The sequence below is a fragment of the Mirounga angustirostris genome, unplaced genomic scaffold, assembly GCF_029215605.1.
Source record: "Mirounga angustirostris isolate CCGP_5_RB_7025 unplaced genomic scaffold, mMirAng1.0.hap1 SCAF_6, whole genome shotgun sequence".
Classification (NCBI taxonomy): domain Eukaryota; kingdom Metazoa; phylum Chordata; class Mammalia; order Carnivora; family Phocidae; genus Mirounga; species Mirounga angustirostris.
The window spans coordinates 128,637,995-128,652,835 of record NW_026991714.1 but is presented as its reverse complement, the minus strand read 5'-3'; the positions used below and the strand labels follow the sequence as shown (position 1 = coordinate 128,652,835).

Sequence of the window (14,841 nt, the reverse complement as noted above, 5' to 3'; positions counted from 1 at the left end):
AAAATGCAAAAGAATGAAGTTGGACCCATACCTCATACCACACACAAAAATTAACTCAAAATGGATGGAAGACCTAAATGTAAGAGCTAAAACTAGACAAATCTTAGAAGAAAACATAGGTGTAAATTGTACACCATGGTTTTTCAATTTTGACGTTAATAATAGTTTGAGCCAGATAATTCTCTGTTTTGCAAGTCTATTGTGTACACTGCAGAATGTTTAGCAGCATCCCCCTGGCCTCTGCCTGATAGATACTAGTAGCCTCCCTCCCTCCCCAATATATGCCTCAATATACTGCCAGATTTCTATGGAAGGCAAAACTGCCAGTTGAGATTTACTATTATAAATTAAATGATGCTCCTTATCCTCCTCCCTTGCAAAATTACCAATGTCTACGTCATGACTACCCAAATGGTTATTTGCTTAGTAGATGAACTCTAAGAACTTCTCAGAAAAGTCATTTAATACTCCATAAGCCATCATTTTTAGATGATCTCAGAATCCTGCCTAAATGCCAATATCCATCTGGAAAATTCTTAGTCCAACTCCTTCCAAGATAAGGCTATAGATCAGTATGATAATTTTTTTTTCGGTATGGCATTTTTTGGGGGTAACAGTTTTATTGAGATCTAGTTCACATGCCATATAATTTACCTCTTTAAATTGTACAATTGAGAGGCGCCTGGGTGGCTTAGTTGTTAAATGTCTGCCTTCGGCTCAGGTCATGATCCCAGGGTCCTAGGATCGATCCCAGGGTCCTAGGATCGAGCCCAGTGGTGGGCTCCCTGCTCAGCGGGAAGCCTGTTTCTCCCTCTCCCACTCCCCTGCTTGTGTTCCCTCTCTCGCTAGGTCGGTCTCTGTCAAATAAATAAAATCTTTTTAAAAATAAATAAATAAATAAATTGTACAATTGAATGCTTTTTAATATATTCAGAGTTGTGCAACCAAGCATGGTGATTTTCGAAAATACTGATCCTCTTTTATTTTAAACCACTGTCCTAACCAACTACTCAGCACAACTACCAAGGAACTAAAAACCAAAACCAAAACCAAAGCAAAAAAATAGGCTAGTCACCTTGGCATTGTCTCCTCATAATCTAGAAAGGAGTAATGTCCCTCATAGCAATCAATGACTTAGTCACATATATACAATAAGACGAGCTATGAAAGAAGCAAAATGAATAATAGAGTTTTGCTTAAAATTTAGTGTCACTGCTGTGAAGAAACTAGGAAAAAATAAGTCACTTCTAAACCACAGTCCTGTACTAAGATCCCTATTCTTTTTTTTTTTTTTTTTCTGCTTCCTCAATTCCAGTGTCATTAACTAAAATGAATATAGTTCACAGACCAGTACTTCCTAGTAATACTGGTAAGTAACTAGTATAGCAGATATTGTAAGGTCAGAATCCTTTTTACTATCAGTTCAACTTGTTTTAAAATTCAGGTTCTGAGCTCTTGTACAAGACAACCTGCATGGTGGAAAGGTCAAGGTTTCACTTTAAAGCCTCTCTTTCACTGCTAGTACAACTACAATGCCACTTTGACCTTAACTTTTTTTTTTACCTCTTGAATAATGCTTGCCCTGCTGTTGTCACTGTCTAATACAGAGACTGTGGCTGGCAGGAGGAAATGGCTCTGGAAGCCACAGCTGTTATACAGACCAGCTACCATCTTCCAAGTATGAGAACCACTTCCAGCTCCTTCTTTGATCAGTTTGCTCAATCAAAATTTCAGCTCTAATCTGAAGCCAGTGAAAGGAGCTGTGGCTTCTGAGACCAAAGCTATTTTGTTGAGGAATAATATCAAGGGAACTATATATGCAGCCAGAAAAGAAGCCAGCTGCAAGATACTCCAGAAATACTAGGCCTAATATTTCCCTACCTTCCAGAAGACCTCAAGTCCCTTGCCAAAACATGTGAAAATGCACACTCCATCTGACTCACGGTTACTCACTTTTCTGTTTACTGACTCTACCCATGCAGATGGTGTGTAAGTTTATTCCATCTTCCTTTCAATGAGTATCACTATATTTAATGTCATACTTTTAATGATAAAAATAACAATAAAAAAACAACCACTTAGTCATTTGTACTACATATCAACTACTGTGATGAACACTTCAGTTACATTATCTTGTTTTTAATTTTCATGATGGCCTTATGAGAAAGGGTTTATTACTGTCCTCATTTTTTACACTTATTTTCTTTTTTTTTTTTTTTTAATTTTAAAGATTTTTATTTATTTGACAGAGAGAGAGAGATAGCCAGAGAGGGAACACAAGCAGGGGGAGTGGGAGAGGGAGAAGCAGGCTCCCGGGCGAGCAGGGAGCCCGATGCAGGGCTCGATCCCAGGACCCTGGGATCATGACCTGAGCCGAAGGCAGACGCTTAACGACTGAGCCACCCAGGCGCCCCCTTTACACTTATTTTCTAAAATTAACATACAGTAAGTAGACTTTTTGAGGGTGGGGGAAAATACTGTTCTATTCCTTAACATATAAACAGTCATTTAACCACCACACACTAAGGATACAGATCAGTTCCATCACCTCAAACATTCCCTCTACTACCCTTCTTTGTAGTCATACCCTCTCCCCACCTCTAACCCCTGGCAATCATAATCTGTTTCTTGTCTCCATAGTTTTGCCTTTTCCAGAAGGTCATATAACTGGAACTGTTCACTCAGCATAATGGCTCTGAGATTCATCCAAGTTCTTGTGTATATCAATAGCTTATTCCTCTTATTGCTGAGTAGCATTCCACACTGTCCTTGTTTTGTAGATAAGGCAGCTGAGGCTTGGACAGGTTAAGTAACCTGCTGAAGGTCACCAAATTGAGGCTAGTCTTGTAACCCAGGTCTTTGTGACTCTAGAACCCATACTTTTTTTTTCTTCTAAGATTTTTAAATTAATTGGCGGGGGGGCAGAAGGAGAGAGAAACTCAAGCAGACCCCACGCTGAACACGGAACCTGTCATGGGGCTAGATCTCACGATCCCAAGATCAGACCTGAGCCAAAACCAAGAGCCGGACGCTTAACTGACTGTGCCAACCAGGCACCCCTAGAACCCATACTCTTAACTACTATACATACTGCCCCCTATTAGCCACCTAGGCTCTCAAAAGAGCAATCCATGATCCTAATTTTAAACACAAAGGGCGGGGTGCCTGGTTCAGCCGTTAAGCATCTGCCTTCAGCTCAGGTCATAATCCCAGGGTCCTGGGATCGAGTCCCGCGTCGGGCTCCCTGCTCAGTGGAAAGCCTGCTTCTCCCTCTCCCACACCCCCTGCTTGTGTTCCTTCTCTCGCTGTGTCTCTCTCTGTCAAATAAATAAATAAAAATCTTAAAAAAAAAAAAAAAAACACAGAGGGCTCTAGGCCCATAGAATAAATGACGTTCATATTTACTAAAAAGGAGGCTGAGAATAGATTAAGACTTCTGGCAATGATTCCAAAGCTCTTAAGTGAGCGTGATATGGAGATAAGGGTAGGAACTATCATCAGTGAAACAGGCCTAGGTTTAGAATCCCAGTTCTGCCATTTATTAAGTATGTAAATGTACACAAATTCTTTACTTTTTGGAACCTCAGTTTTCCCTTCTATAAAATGGGGATAATATTATGTTGAAGTAGTCTTGGAAGGATTAAATGAGAAAACGTAAAGTTCCTGACATACAATATTACTGTCAAAAAAGGGGGGGGGTCTGTCTGACTCAGTCGGAAGAGCATATGACTCTTGATCTTGGGGTCACGAATTCAAGCCCCTTGTTGGATGTAAAGATTACTAAGAAATAAATAAGCTGTAAAAAAATAAAAAACTTAAAAAAAAAAAAGAACAGTATTATTGCCACCCAAGTTGAACAGAGCCAATAAAGTCATGCCAAACAAAATACCTACTAAACACACAAGTCAGTATTTATTAAGCTCTGAAAGATGTAAGGGGCATAGTCCCTGACTACAAGGAACATATATTCTGGCTAAAGAGACAGTTTCCCAAAAATAGAATTAATGCCATTATATGATACTAAACTGTGTGACTGGATCTATAAAACTATAGAGACAAACTCAATTTAATTTTAGCCAATAACTTGAACTTCCTATTTAATTTTTTTTAAAGATTTTGTTTATTTGAGAGAGAGAGAATGAGCCGTGGGGAGGGACAGAGTGGGAGAGAGAGAGAGAAGCAGACTCCCTGCTGAGCAGGAAGCCCAATGTGGGGCTCAATCCCAGACCCGGGATCATGACCTGAGCTGGAGGCAGATGCTTAACTGACTGAGCCACCCAGGCATCCCTAATTTTTTTAAAAATCAGAATCAAGACTCAGGTAAGGAAGGGAATCCACTTGTCTTCTAGCCTAGAATATTCCTTAGGCATAGTTAAAGGCAAAGTCTTTACCAGTCAACATCTAGAATGTATTTTCAAAACTACTGGTTCCAACTCTTCCCTTCCAGGTATCTGCGTCAATTTCAAAAATGGTATTTTCCCTAATAATCTTTGACATCTGAGAGGAAGAAAAATACATAATGGCCTAAATTCTGTGACAGATAAGTGACTGATGACTGACTAGTTTAATAAAATTTTTGGTTTCTTTAGAAAGACAGAGTATGCTTCAAAAGGGTTATTGAACTAAAGTCTAAAGGAACTCAACTTCCATATCCAAAGGAATTCTGTAAGATCATTTCCTTCTCTTTTGTTTCTATTTGGTCTTGGTAGGAAAATATATAAATAAACAGGCTTAGGGTAGGAAGGTAAAAAAGAGGAGAAAAAGCTGGAATGGTGGAAAGACTATTAAAATCTATCTATAAGAATCTTTCTACTTTCTTCTGGTGCTTTCTATAAATCCTCTTCCTTCAACTAGTGTTTACCATGTGCATCTTTGCCAGTATCGCAATAACTGGAAGTCAGCTCAGGCTTATTAGGCTTTTTTTTTTTTTTTTTTTAGATTTTATTTATTTGTTTGAGAGAGAGACAGAGATAGTGACAGCAGGAGCAGGGAGGAGAGGGAGAAGCAGGCTCCCCGCTGAGCAGAAAGCCCAATGTGGGGCTCGATCCCAGGACCCTGGGATCACAACCCGAGCTGAAGGCAGATGGTCGCTCAACGACTGAGCCACCCAGGTGCTCCTAGGCTTTTAATTAAGCATGTAAATAAAATATATACAAAATATGACTGACCAAATCCTTATTTCCCAATTTGACCTGGGAACAAAACCTAGTAACAGCTCTACAGCAAAGCATCTTACCAAGGCTCTTCACAGCTACTTAGTAACACATTCCCCACAGTTGGCAAGTCTGAACATCTATGCTGCTGGCTTAGTGCTCTGGACTTGGGAGAAAATAGTTAAAAAAAATTTTTTTTGTTCATATACACAAGTAGTTTTTAGTGGGAGTGAAATCTCACTTGGGGATCAAATAGAACCAAAAGGTTCATTTTTCCAGTCCTGCCTCAGTTAAAGTTGTTTTTTAAAAAAAAGATTTTATTTATTTGAGGGGGGGCACAGAGAGAGAGTGGACTCCAGAGAGAGAGCATGAGCAGGGGGCGGGGGAAGGGCAGAGGGAGAAGCAAACTCCCTGCTGAGCAGGAGCCCTGACACAGGGCTCCATCCCAGGACCCCAGGATCCTGGGATCAGGACCTGAGCTGAAGGCAGATGCTTAACCAACTGAGCCACCCAGGCACACCTTGCTTCAACTAGTTTTGTGCTTATAACTTGCTTAAGCTCTGCAATTCATCATCATCTTTTTTTTTTTAATGGTTTTTTTTTTTTTAAGATTTTATTTATTTATTTGAGAGAGAGAATGAGAGAGAGCATGAGAGGGAAGAGGGTCAGAGGGTCAGAGGGAGAAGCAGACTCCCCGCCGAGCAGGGAGCCCGATGTGGGACTCGATCCCGGGATTTTAGGATCATGACCTGAGCCGAAGGTAGTCGCTTAACCAACTGAGCCACCCAGGCGCCCAATTCATCATCATCTTAAGAAATATAACCATCCCTGGCCTGGATTTTCACCAGACTTTAAGACTGAATCCTGGGGCACCTGGGTGGCTCAGTCGTCAAGCGTCTGCCTTCGGCTCAGGTCATGATCCCAGGGTCCTGGGATCAAGCCCCACATCGGGCTCCCTGCTCGGCGGGAAGCCTGCTTCTCCCCCTCCCACTCCCCCTGCTTGTGTTTCCTCTTTGCTGTGTCTCTATCAAATAAATACATAAAATCTTAAAAAAAAAAAAAAAGACTGAATCTCAGCCCTATCACCCTACAAAAAGAGAGAAGCTAAATCTCTAGCCAATGTTCTAAAAACAAATATCTAAGGTCAGCAAACAAGAAAACTGCCAGGCATAACCATAACCCTTCTATCTTAAGTCAACTGGGCAATTTTCTCATAAGAAACAATGTATGAAGTAAGGAGGCCTGAGTTCTAGTTTTCCCTCTAATAACCTGTGATCTTAGTCAAATCATAACTACTCTGTGCTTTAGTTTCTTCTTCTGTAAAAAAATGAGAAGGCTGTAGCAGACTCAGAAATCACAAACTGAAGGCCAGGTAAAAAATTTAGGCTGGATCCAAAGATGTGGGGATTTTTTGGTATATGCTGTAAGTTTTACTTTTTATAGCAATAAATGAATTTATTGAGAAGAACTGAAACCACATTTTGGAATTACATGTTATTACCAACTACTTAAGAATACAAATAAATATTTAACTGAGTATACAAATAAATAATAGAATATTCTAGACAAATGAACATTTATAACAACAAACAGTTATTTAACTGAATATATTAAGGGTCTGGTGACAACCTTTAAACAGTACAGCTAATAGAACTGCCTTTGTTCTAGCCTATTTTGGATTCCTTTTCTCCTCATTCTATACTCCTGTCCTAAGGAGACTAGGTTCTGAATAATATAATTTCTTTAACCTTTATTATGAAAATTTTTAAAATTACACAAAACTAATGCACTCCCTTGTACCATAAACCGAGCCTCAATAATTAACAACTCAGGGCTAATCTTGTTTTTTCATTATCCCCTCCTACTCCCATATTATTTTGAAGCAAATCCTTCTGTTTTTTTAACTGCACGTATCAAATAGTTGCAATATATGGATCTTATTTGGATCCTGATTCATACAAACGTAACATAACATGAAAGAAAAGTTTATGATAATTATAGAAATTGAATAGTTCCAAATTGAGCCCTAACTAATTTCATTTCATTCATCATTCATTGAGAACATAAGCATATCACTGTCATCACATCTAAAAGAATAATAACTGCCAAAAAATATATAAAAGAATATTACATTATATCAATTAGTGCTTTAGTTAGGGCTCAATTTGGAATGTCAATTAAATAAATAAATAAATAAAATCTAAAAAAAAAAAAAACAAACAGAACTGAACGGGGCTGCCTGGGTGGTTCAGTTGGTTAAGCATCTACCTTCAGCTCAGGTCATGATCCCAGGGTCCTGGGATGGAGTCCCGCATCTGGCTCCCCACTCAATGGGGAGTCGGGTTCTCCCTCTCCCTCTGTTCCTCCCCTGCCCCCCGCTCGTGCATTCTTGCTCTTGCTATCTCAAATAAATAAATAGTTTTCTGCTAGGCCCTTGAAGTTTTTTAAGTTTGGGTCTCTGGAGGATCTGACATCTCTTCCAGTTCTAGGATACCCTGACTCTTGTAAACATTAACAGAGAGAGAAATACAAATGAGTGGAACTTCATGCTTAAAACTGAAAAACCAGGGTGCCTGGGTGGCTCAGTCAGTTAAGCGGCTGCCTTTGGCTTGGGTGGCTTGGGATGGAGCCCCATGTTGGGCTCCCTACTCAGCAGGGAGTCTGCTTCTCCCTCTCCCTCTGCCCCTCCCCACCACCTTTTTTTTTAAGATTTTATTTATTTATTTGACATAGAGAGAGAGAGAGAGAGAAAGAGCAAGCACAGCAGGCGGAGCAGCAAAGGAAGAGGGAGAAGCAGACTCCCCACAGAGCAGGGAGCCTGACGTGGGGTTCAATCACAGGACCCCAGGATCATGACCCGAGTGGAAGGCAGACACTTAACCGAATGAGCCACCCAGGGAACCCCCCCGCCCCGCACTTATGCATGTGCACACATGTGCGCTCTCTCTCTCTCAAACAAATAAAATCTTTAAAATGAAAAACAAAACTGAAAAACCACGAAGTAGCAATATAAGCATGTAATTTAAGTATACAACTGTAGAAGTGAATTCCAAAAGAATCTGCTAGAAGAAGTGAAAGGAGTTGCCAAGGGAGTAGCATATGATGGAAAGAGTAGGTATTAGGGAGTACTATTCCACATCTTCATACCTACCTCACAGGACTGCTGTGAGGCTTAATTGACACATACCTATATATCTTCATATATATTAACATATAAAATATAAATCGTTTTAATGAGTAAAAAATTTTAAGTCAAAACAGAACACGTTCACTTGACATTCATGCAATAATAATCCATTTTCAAGAATTACTGAAAATTTTAAGAGATTCAAAGATCTCGGGGCGCCTGGGTGGCTCAGATGGTTAAGCGTCTGCCTTCAGCTCAGGTCATGATCTCCGGGTCCTGGGATCGAGCCCCATGTTGGGCTCCCAACTCAGCTCAGTCTGCCTCTCCCTCTCCCTCTGCCTCTCCCCCTGCTTGTGCTCTCTCTAGCTCTCTCTCTGAAATGAATAAATAAAATCTTTTTTTAAAAAAAGAGAGAGATTCAAAGATCTCAAAATCATTCACTTGAAACTCAACGGCTATTACACAATTATATAACAAGCTTAAAACACAGTTCATCTGGGGTGCCTGGGTGGCTCAGTTGGTTGGGCGACTGCCTTCGGCTCAGGTCATGATCCTGGAGTCCCAGGATCGAGTCCCGCATCGGGCTCCCTGCTCAGCAGGGAGTCTGCTTCTCCCTCTGACCCTCCCCCCTCTCATGTGCTCTCTCTCTCATTCTCTCTCTCAAATAAATAAATAAAATCTTTAAAAAAAAAAAAAACACAGTTCATCTGAAAAGTGACCTAACTGAACAACAGAAAGACAAAGGGAAATTGTAAAGCTGGATTACCTCAAAACACACAGGAATAAAGACTGTGTATATTTTCTTCTTTTAATTACATTCTGTAATATTCTAACATCAAAATTTTCATTACAAGTACAGTATAATGACATTCATATAGAACAGAATTCTTCTGAAAGGATTTCTAAACTTATGTGAGAGGGCAATGGGCCCAAAGAATCTTAGGACTTTAGGGACATTAGAGATCATTTGGTCTACTTTTCTCATTTTAGAGAAGAAAACTGAGAGCCCAGAGAGAACACTAGATACTAGCACCATAGACAAAGTTCTAAGAGTCTGGGCCTCTGACTCTCTGCAGAGAAACGAATGAGAATGATTGGGCACAACAGTTTATAATAGAGGTAAAAAAAAAAAAAAAAAAAGGACCTCGTTCAATGGTGAAAAGAATGACACATGCTGGGTGACCATGTAAATCTGTCCTAGGCATGGTGCCACAGCAAAGGGATACAGGCCCTTTCACCATTTAGAATTCCACTTTCTTACTTAGGAAGCTGGATATCATGTCTAGTTAAACAAATCCCCAAACCTAAACTTTTCACTTAGTCATCTCACTCTATGAGAATGGACAAAACAAGAGGCAGGGCTGACCAGTATCAGCACTCTTCACTTCTCTGAGAGCTGAAAACAGTAATGTTTTCTCCCAAAATCCTAACGCCTCTTCTTCATGGCCAACCAGTAAAAAACGGGGAAGACAATAAAAGTGACCTAATTTCTATTTTAAAGTACAAAGCTAAATCTTGGGTTATTTATAGGTCTGGTGTCAACCTTGTCCTCATCTCCCCTCCTTACACCTTGGATGGCCAGCTCTCCACACAGGGAGGCTCCCATGTATACTCTGAGCCAAAGGTTCTCACAGCACCTCTCATTTCTAAATTTCAGATGCAAATATACTAGTCGATGCCCAAATACTTTCCTGTAAGGACCTGAAAATACCTCTACCTACCTAGGCTTTAAATAGCCCACAGTAATAGGGGGGAAAAGACCTGGCAATAAATATGAAACGATAAAAAAGCATTATCCAGATATGAAAGGAGCTGATACAAATCTGAAAGGATATCATCCAATTTCTGTCAAATAAGTGGCCAAGAGTTAAGAAGAGATACAGGAAAAAATCCAAATAGTAAAACACCTCAGGAAATGCTAGTAATTAAAGAAATGTAAAACAAATTATAAAGGTATCATCTTTATATTACTGCCACAAAGATGATTAAAGTTTCATTATATGTAACAAATTAAAGACTTGAAAAGAATAATTAACCTATGGCATTCTGATTCAACGTATTTTTAGAGTATCATTAGAGATAATAAATATATAGGTGACTGCAGGGAAAAATTCTGGATTAAATTGTGCTAAATGAATAAAAAGAACAAAAATAATATGGCACATTGATTAAGCTACTTAAATTATGTGTCTATGATGACAAGGACTAGAGGAGGTCAGAGAGTTAGATAAATAGTGATTTTATGGTAAAAAGGTTTTTTGTTTGCCTGCTTTGCCACTTTTGTTTATACTCTTCTATAGAGTTAAACATAATTTTGGATCTTCTCTGGTTCTGTATAGCCTAGACAAAAACAAAAAACAAAAACAAAAAGCAAAAACCATACACAAACACACACACACACACAAAGCCACATCCAATGGATTTTCCCAGGTATTAATTTTCTACTAAGCCAAGTCAATGGGAACAGGAATCTGAGGCCACAGTTCATTCATAGCTTCAGCCTGTTCCCTAGGAAGCCAAAGATGATCTAGAATTTTTGAGAAAGTAAATTATTCTCCATTTTAACAGCCCTCCACCCCAGCCCAAACCCGCCCAAGAGCTGAACAAGTTCAATTTCACAACAGAGATTTCTGTTATCAGGTACAGAATTTGGTATATACCAAGGTGGGGGAAAGATGTCAATGTAACAACAGCATGGCTCACATGGTCACCAAACAGGCAGGAGAGTGTCCCTGGTTAGCTTCAGGATCAACCTATGCATTCCTCCTCACTATGATTATACACCTGCTTGTCCCAGAAAGGTAAAGAATAGCAAATAACTCTTCAGGCTTTTTTCTGACTGGTATACAAAGGACCAGTTGATTCCATCAAGTAACAGTGAAGTAATTTAAGTATCTCCAAGCACAAGGCCTTTACCTCCATTTTGGAACTCCTGAATAGAATCCAAGAGCTCACATCATTACAAATCTCAGTCTGGAAGATCCATAGTGGCTCCATAAACTCTGGTCACTCTAGTCTATTTGCACCAAATTTTAGAGGATCATTAGTAAAAAGGATTGAGGAAGCACAAAGGATTACCTGAATCCAACTGAGAGGTTCTCATGAGAAGAGGTCTCCTTGGACCAGCTGCCAGAGATGTCCCCTCGAAAGAAAAAGAAGAGGGAGGAGAGAGAAGGAGGAAGCAGTGGGAGAGGGAGGGATCATGCTTACTGGCTTGCTTTAGAAGAAGAGAGGGTTTTTATTATTGTTTACGGGGGCGCCTGGGTGGCTCAGTCGTTAAGCATCTGCCTTCAGCTCAGGTCATGGTCCCCAGGTCCTGGGATCGAGCCCCGCATCGGGTTCCCTGCTCGGCGGGAAGCCTGCTTCTCCCTCTCCCACTCCCCCGCTTGTGTTCCCTCTCTCGCTGTGTCTCTCTCTGTCAAAATAAATAAATAAAATCTTTAAAAAAATTATTATTGTTTATGGCTAAGATGACAATGGAAGAGAAAGAGATGCACATGTTGAAGCAATATTCGCACATATATTTGCCATATACACACTGGGTAATTTCAAAACTCTTCAAAAGAGTTTGAGAAAAGACAAAGAGGGCTGAGCAGAGAGAACACAATTTTTCAGGAAAAAAAAAAAAATCAATCTTTAAGTCCAAGTAAACATCTGAAATTTTCCAATTAACTTCCTGTGTAGCCAGCCTCCAAGATAACACAACTTTGTGCAGTCTTCTCTCAGACTGTATCAGGGTTGGTCTGGGTGACCAATATAGTATGGCAGAAGTGTTACTACGTTACTTCTAAGACTAGGTCAGAAAAGATAGTGTGGCTTCTGCTCTCTCTTCAATCTCTTTCTTGGATCATTCACTGGGAGAAAGCCACCTGCCAGGTAACAACATAGTAGCTCCATAGCAGCTTTATGGAGAAGCCCACATTTTGAGGAACTGAGAACTCATAACAACAGTCACATGAAGCTTGGATATGATTCTCCAGGCCAGCCAAGCCTACATATGACTGCAGCCCTGGCTAACCATCTTGACAGACTCTAAGCCAGAACCACTAGCTAAGCAGCTCCCAAATTCCTGACTCTCAGAAACTGTGTGAAATAATAAAAAAATTTTAAGCTTCTAAATTTTAGGGTAATTTGTTATATAGCAATAGATAATACGACAACATAACATCAAAGTAAGTAAGTTTGATGGGGAACAATGCTATATGGTAATATCATGATTTCATCTATTCTGTGAAGAAAAGAGTCACCTTCAAATTAAAAGCGGTATACTGCCCAAGATACCACTAAAAGCTAAATAAGGCTAAAGAAGAGGTCCCACTGGAGGGAATGAATGATCTCTCTCTCCTAACACTAAGTTAAGGATTGTCATAGTCAAAGAGAAGAGTCCAACACAATTCCCTCCCACTAATTATATTATCTATCCTATAGCCGTAGACATGGGTTAGTGAAGGGTAGGTTTCACATGCAAGCCACTATAAGGGTGTTGTCCCCTATCAGAGCAGTCAAGGGTTAAGGTTGAGGCAGCAAACTTATCCCCAGAGATATATGCCTGGCACTAAGCTGAGATTCACAAGATTCTCCTTGAGTTTTCCTTACCTCTAAATGCTGGGATAACTGATGCTCACTGAATGCCGATATTTGTATGAATAAAAATGAAGGGATTTAGCAAATCTTGTTCCTGCACACAGTTGTCAAAAAAATCTGACCTTTACAACAGGAAAAAGAGGGGGGATTTAAAGATTTAAAGAAGAGGCAGTGACTGTCTGATATATAACAAACCTTTGAAAAATTATGAAGCAGTGAAAATCCCCTACAGGTCCCAACAAAATGTGTCCAATTTGCATTCCAGCAAAGCTTTCCATACATACCATTTGACTCCTGTGTGTACTTCCAGGCAAATAAATCCCGAGGAATAATCCCACTGGGACCTAAGTCTGATCTCTGATATATTACTGCTCCACAGCTCCAGACCAGCTCCACAAACTGCCTTTTTGGTTCCAAATAACTAAATCAAAGTCATCCTGATAAGCTTTGAAAACAGGGAATGTGAGGAGTGGTTTAATGAATGTTACAACTCAACCTATTATAGACCACAGTGTATTACTGAAAGAAAGGGAAGAAAAAAAACCCTCATACTTTTACATCCCCAAATCTCTCAAGACCAAATCCAGACATACCTGTCATTCAACCACACCTGACTATAAAGCCTTATTCAAAGCCTGACTTTGATCAAATGGTTAGGATGCATTTACAAACCTAACACCAGTGTGTGTTGGGGGCAGGTGCAATAGAGACTACAATTTTCTGTTTACTTTGAAAACTGGTCCAAACTCGTTTAAAAAAAAAAAAGAAAAAGCAACCAATGAAAGCAATAAACACTGCAATGTATTCTGATTTAAAATATTACAAGGAAAAAACCCAGCAAACACATTATGGTAGCAAAAAAATGTTTTATTCTAAAAGTTAGAAAAATCTACCACCCAACACATAAACTAGAGAAAACAGTATCAACAAAAAAAGGAAAGACAAATTTATAGAAAAAACTGAGAGAGCTGGAAGTGCAAGCACCCTATATTCCAACATCAATTTTCTCCTTCCACAAGAAGAAGGTAATTTTTAAAAAAGAAAAATAAATTTAGATAAGACATACTAAAACATTAACCATAGTGACTATTAGGCAATCACAAATATATAAACACATGAATTAGATACTGATGACCTAAAAAGAGAAGGTAAGAGAAAGGCATGTAGGAACTCAGTAATTTGATGCAAGACATCAAAATAAGAAACCATCAGGTCAGACAGCAAAGAAATGGGAACATTAGAGTTTTTTGTTTGTTTGTTTTTAAAGATTTTATTTATTTGAGAGAGAGAGAATGAGAGAGAGCACATGAGAGGGGGGAGGAGCAGAGGGAGAAGCAGACTCCCCACCGAGCAGGGAGCCTGATGCGGGACTCAATCCTGGAACATTAGAGTTTTAACATCTATATGTAATCTCATATAAACAGTAATGGACTAACAACTGAAATCAGCTTATATAGCACCTTAAAAAGAATCAGTCACCAATCAGGAATTAGAGTTAACCCCCTCTCCAGATGGTTATTCAGTAAGCAGGAAAATAAGCTGGCAATCTGTGAGCAAACTGAGCCTCCTGTATAGTCAGCAAGACCAGCCCATTGCCTGGTCCAGGATTCTGATGGCAGATGAAACCAAAAATACCATCATCTACTCTCAATACCCAAAATGTAACCAACACTCTTTTTTTGGCAAGTCAGATTTCAACCCTGTCTAGGCAACCCGTATCAGCTGTGATCACTAGGTTTGCAACAAATTTTAGAAGTCATTCTTTTTTTTTTAAGATTTTTTTTTTTTTTTTAATTTGAGAGAGAGAGAGAGAGCACGAGATGGAGGAGGGTCAGAGGGAGAAGCAGACTCCCCGCTGAGCAGGGAGCCCGATGTGGACTTGATCCCGGAACTCTGGGATCATGACCAAGCCCTAGGCAGTTGCTTAACCAACTGAGCCACCCAGGCACCCAGAAGCAAGTCATCATTCTTTAACAC

The 14,841-nt window shown here is 39.7% G+C and overlaps 1 protein-coding gene across 13 annotated transcripts in view; it reads right to left on the bottom strand.

Annotated features, from left to right (window-relative positions):
- The window catches only part of GBF1 (golgi brefeldin A resistant guanine nucleotide exchange factor 1), a 125,032-nt gene that overhangs the window by 73,885 nt on the left and 36,306 nt on the right, over nt 1–14,841 (bottom strand). The window contains exon 1 of one of the 13 annotated variants that reach the window (XM_064595216.1): nt 11,359–11,565. The exons of the other annotated variants lie outside the window; for them this stretch is intronic. Within the exon in view, the coding sequence (XP_064451286.1) occupies nt 11,359–11,383 (25 nt within the window). The 5' untranslated portion in view covers nt 11,384–11,565. Of the gene's footprint in view, nt 1–11,358; nt 11,566–14,841 lie in introns of those variants that run through there. 13 annotated transcript variants of the gene reach the window in all.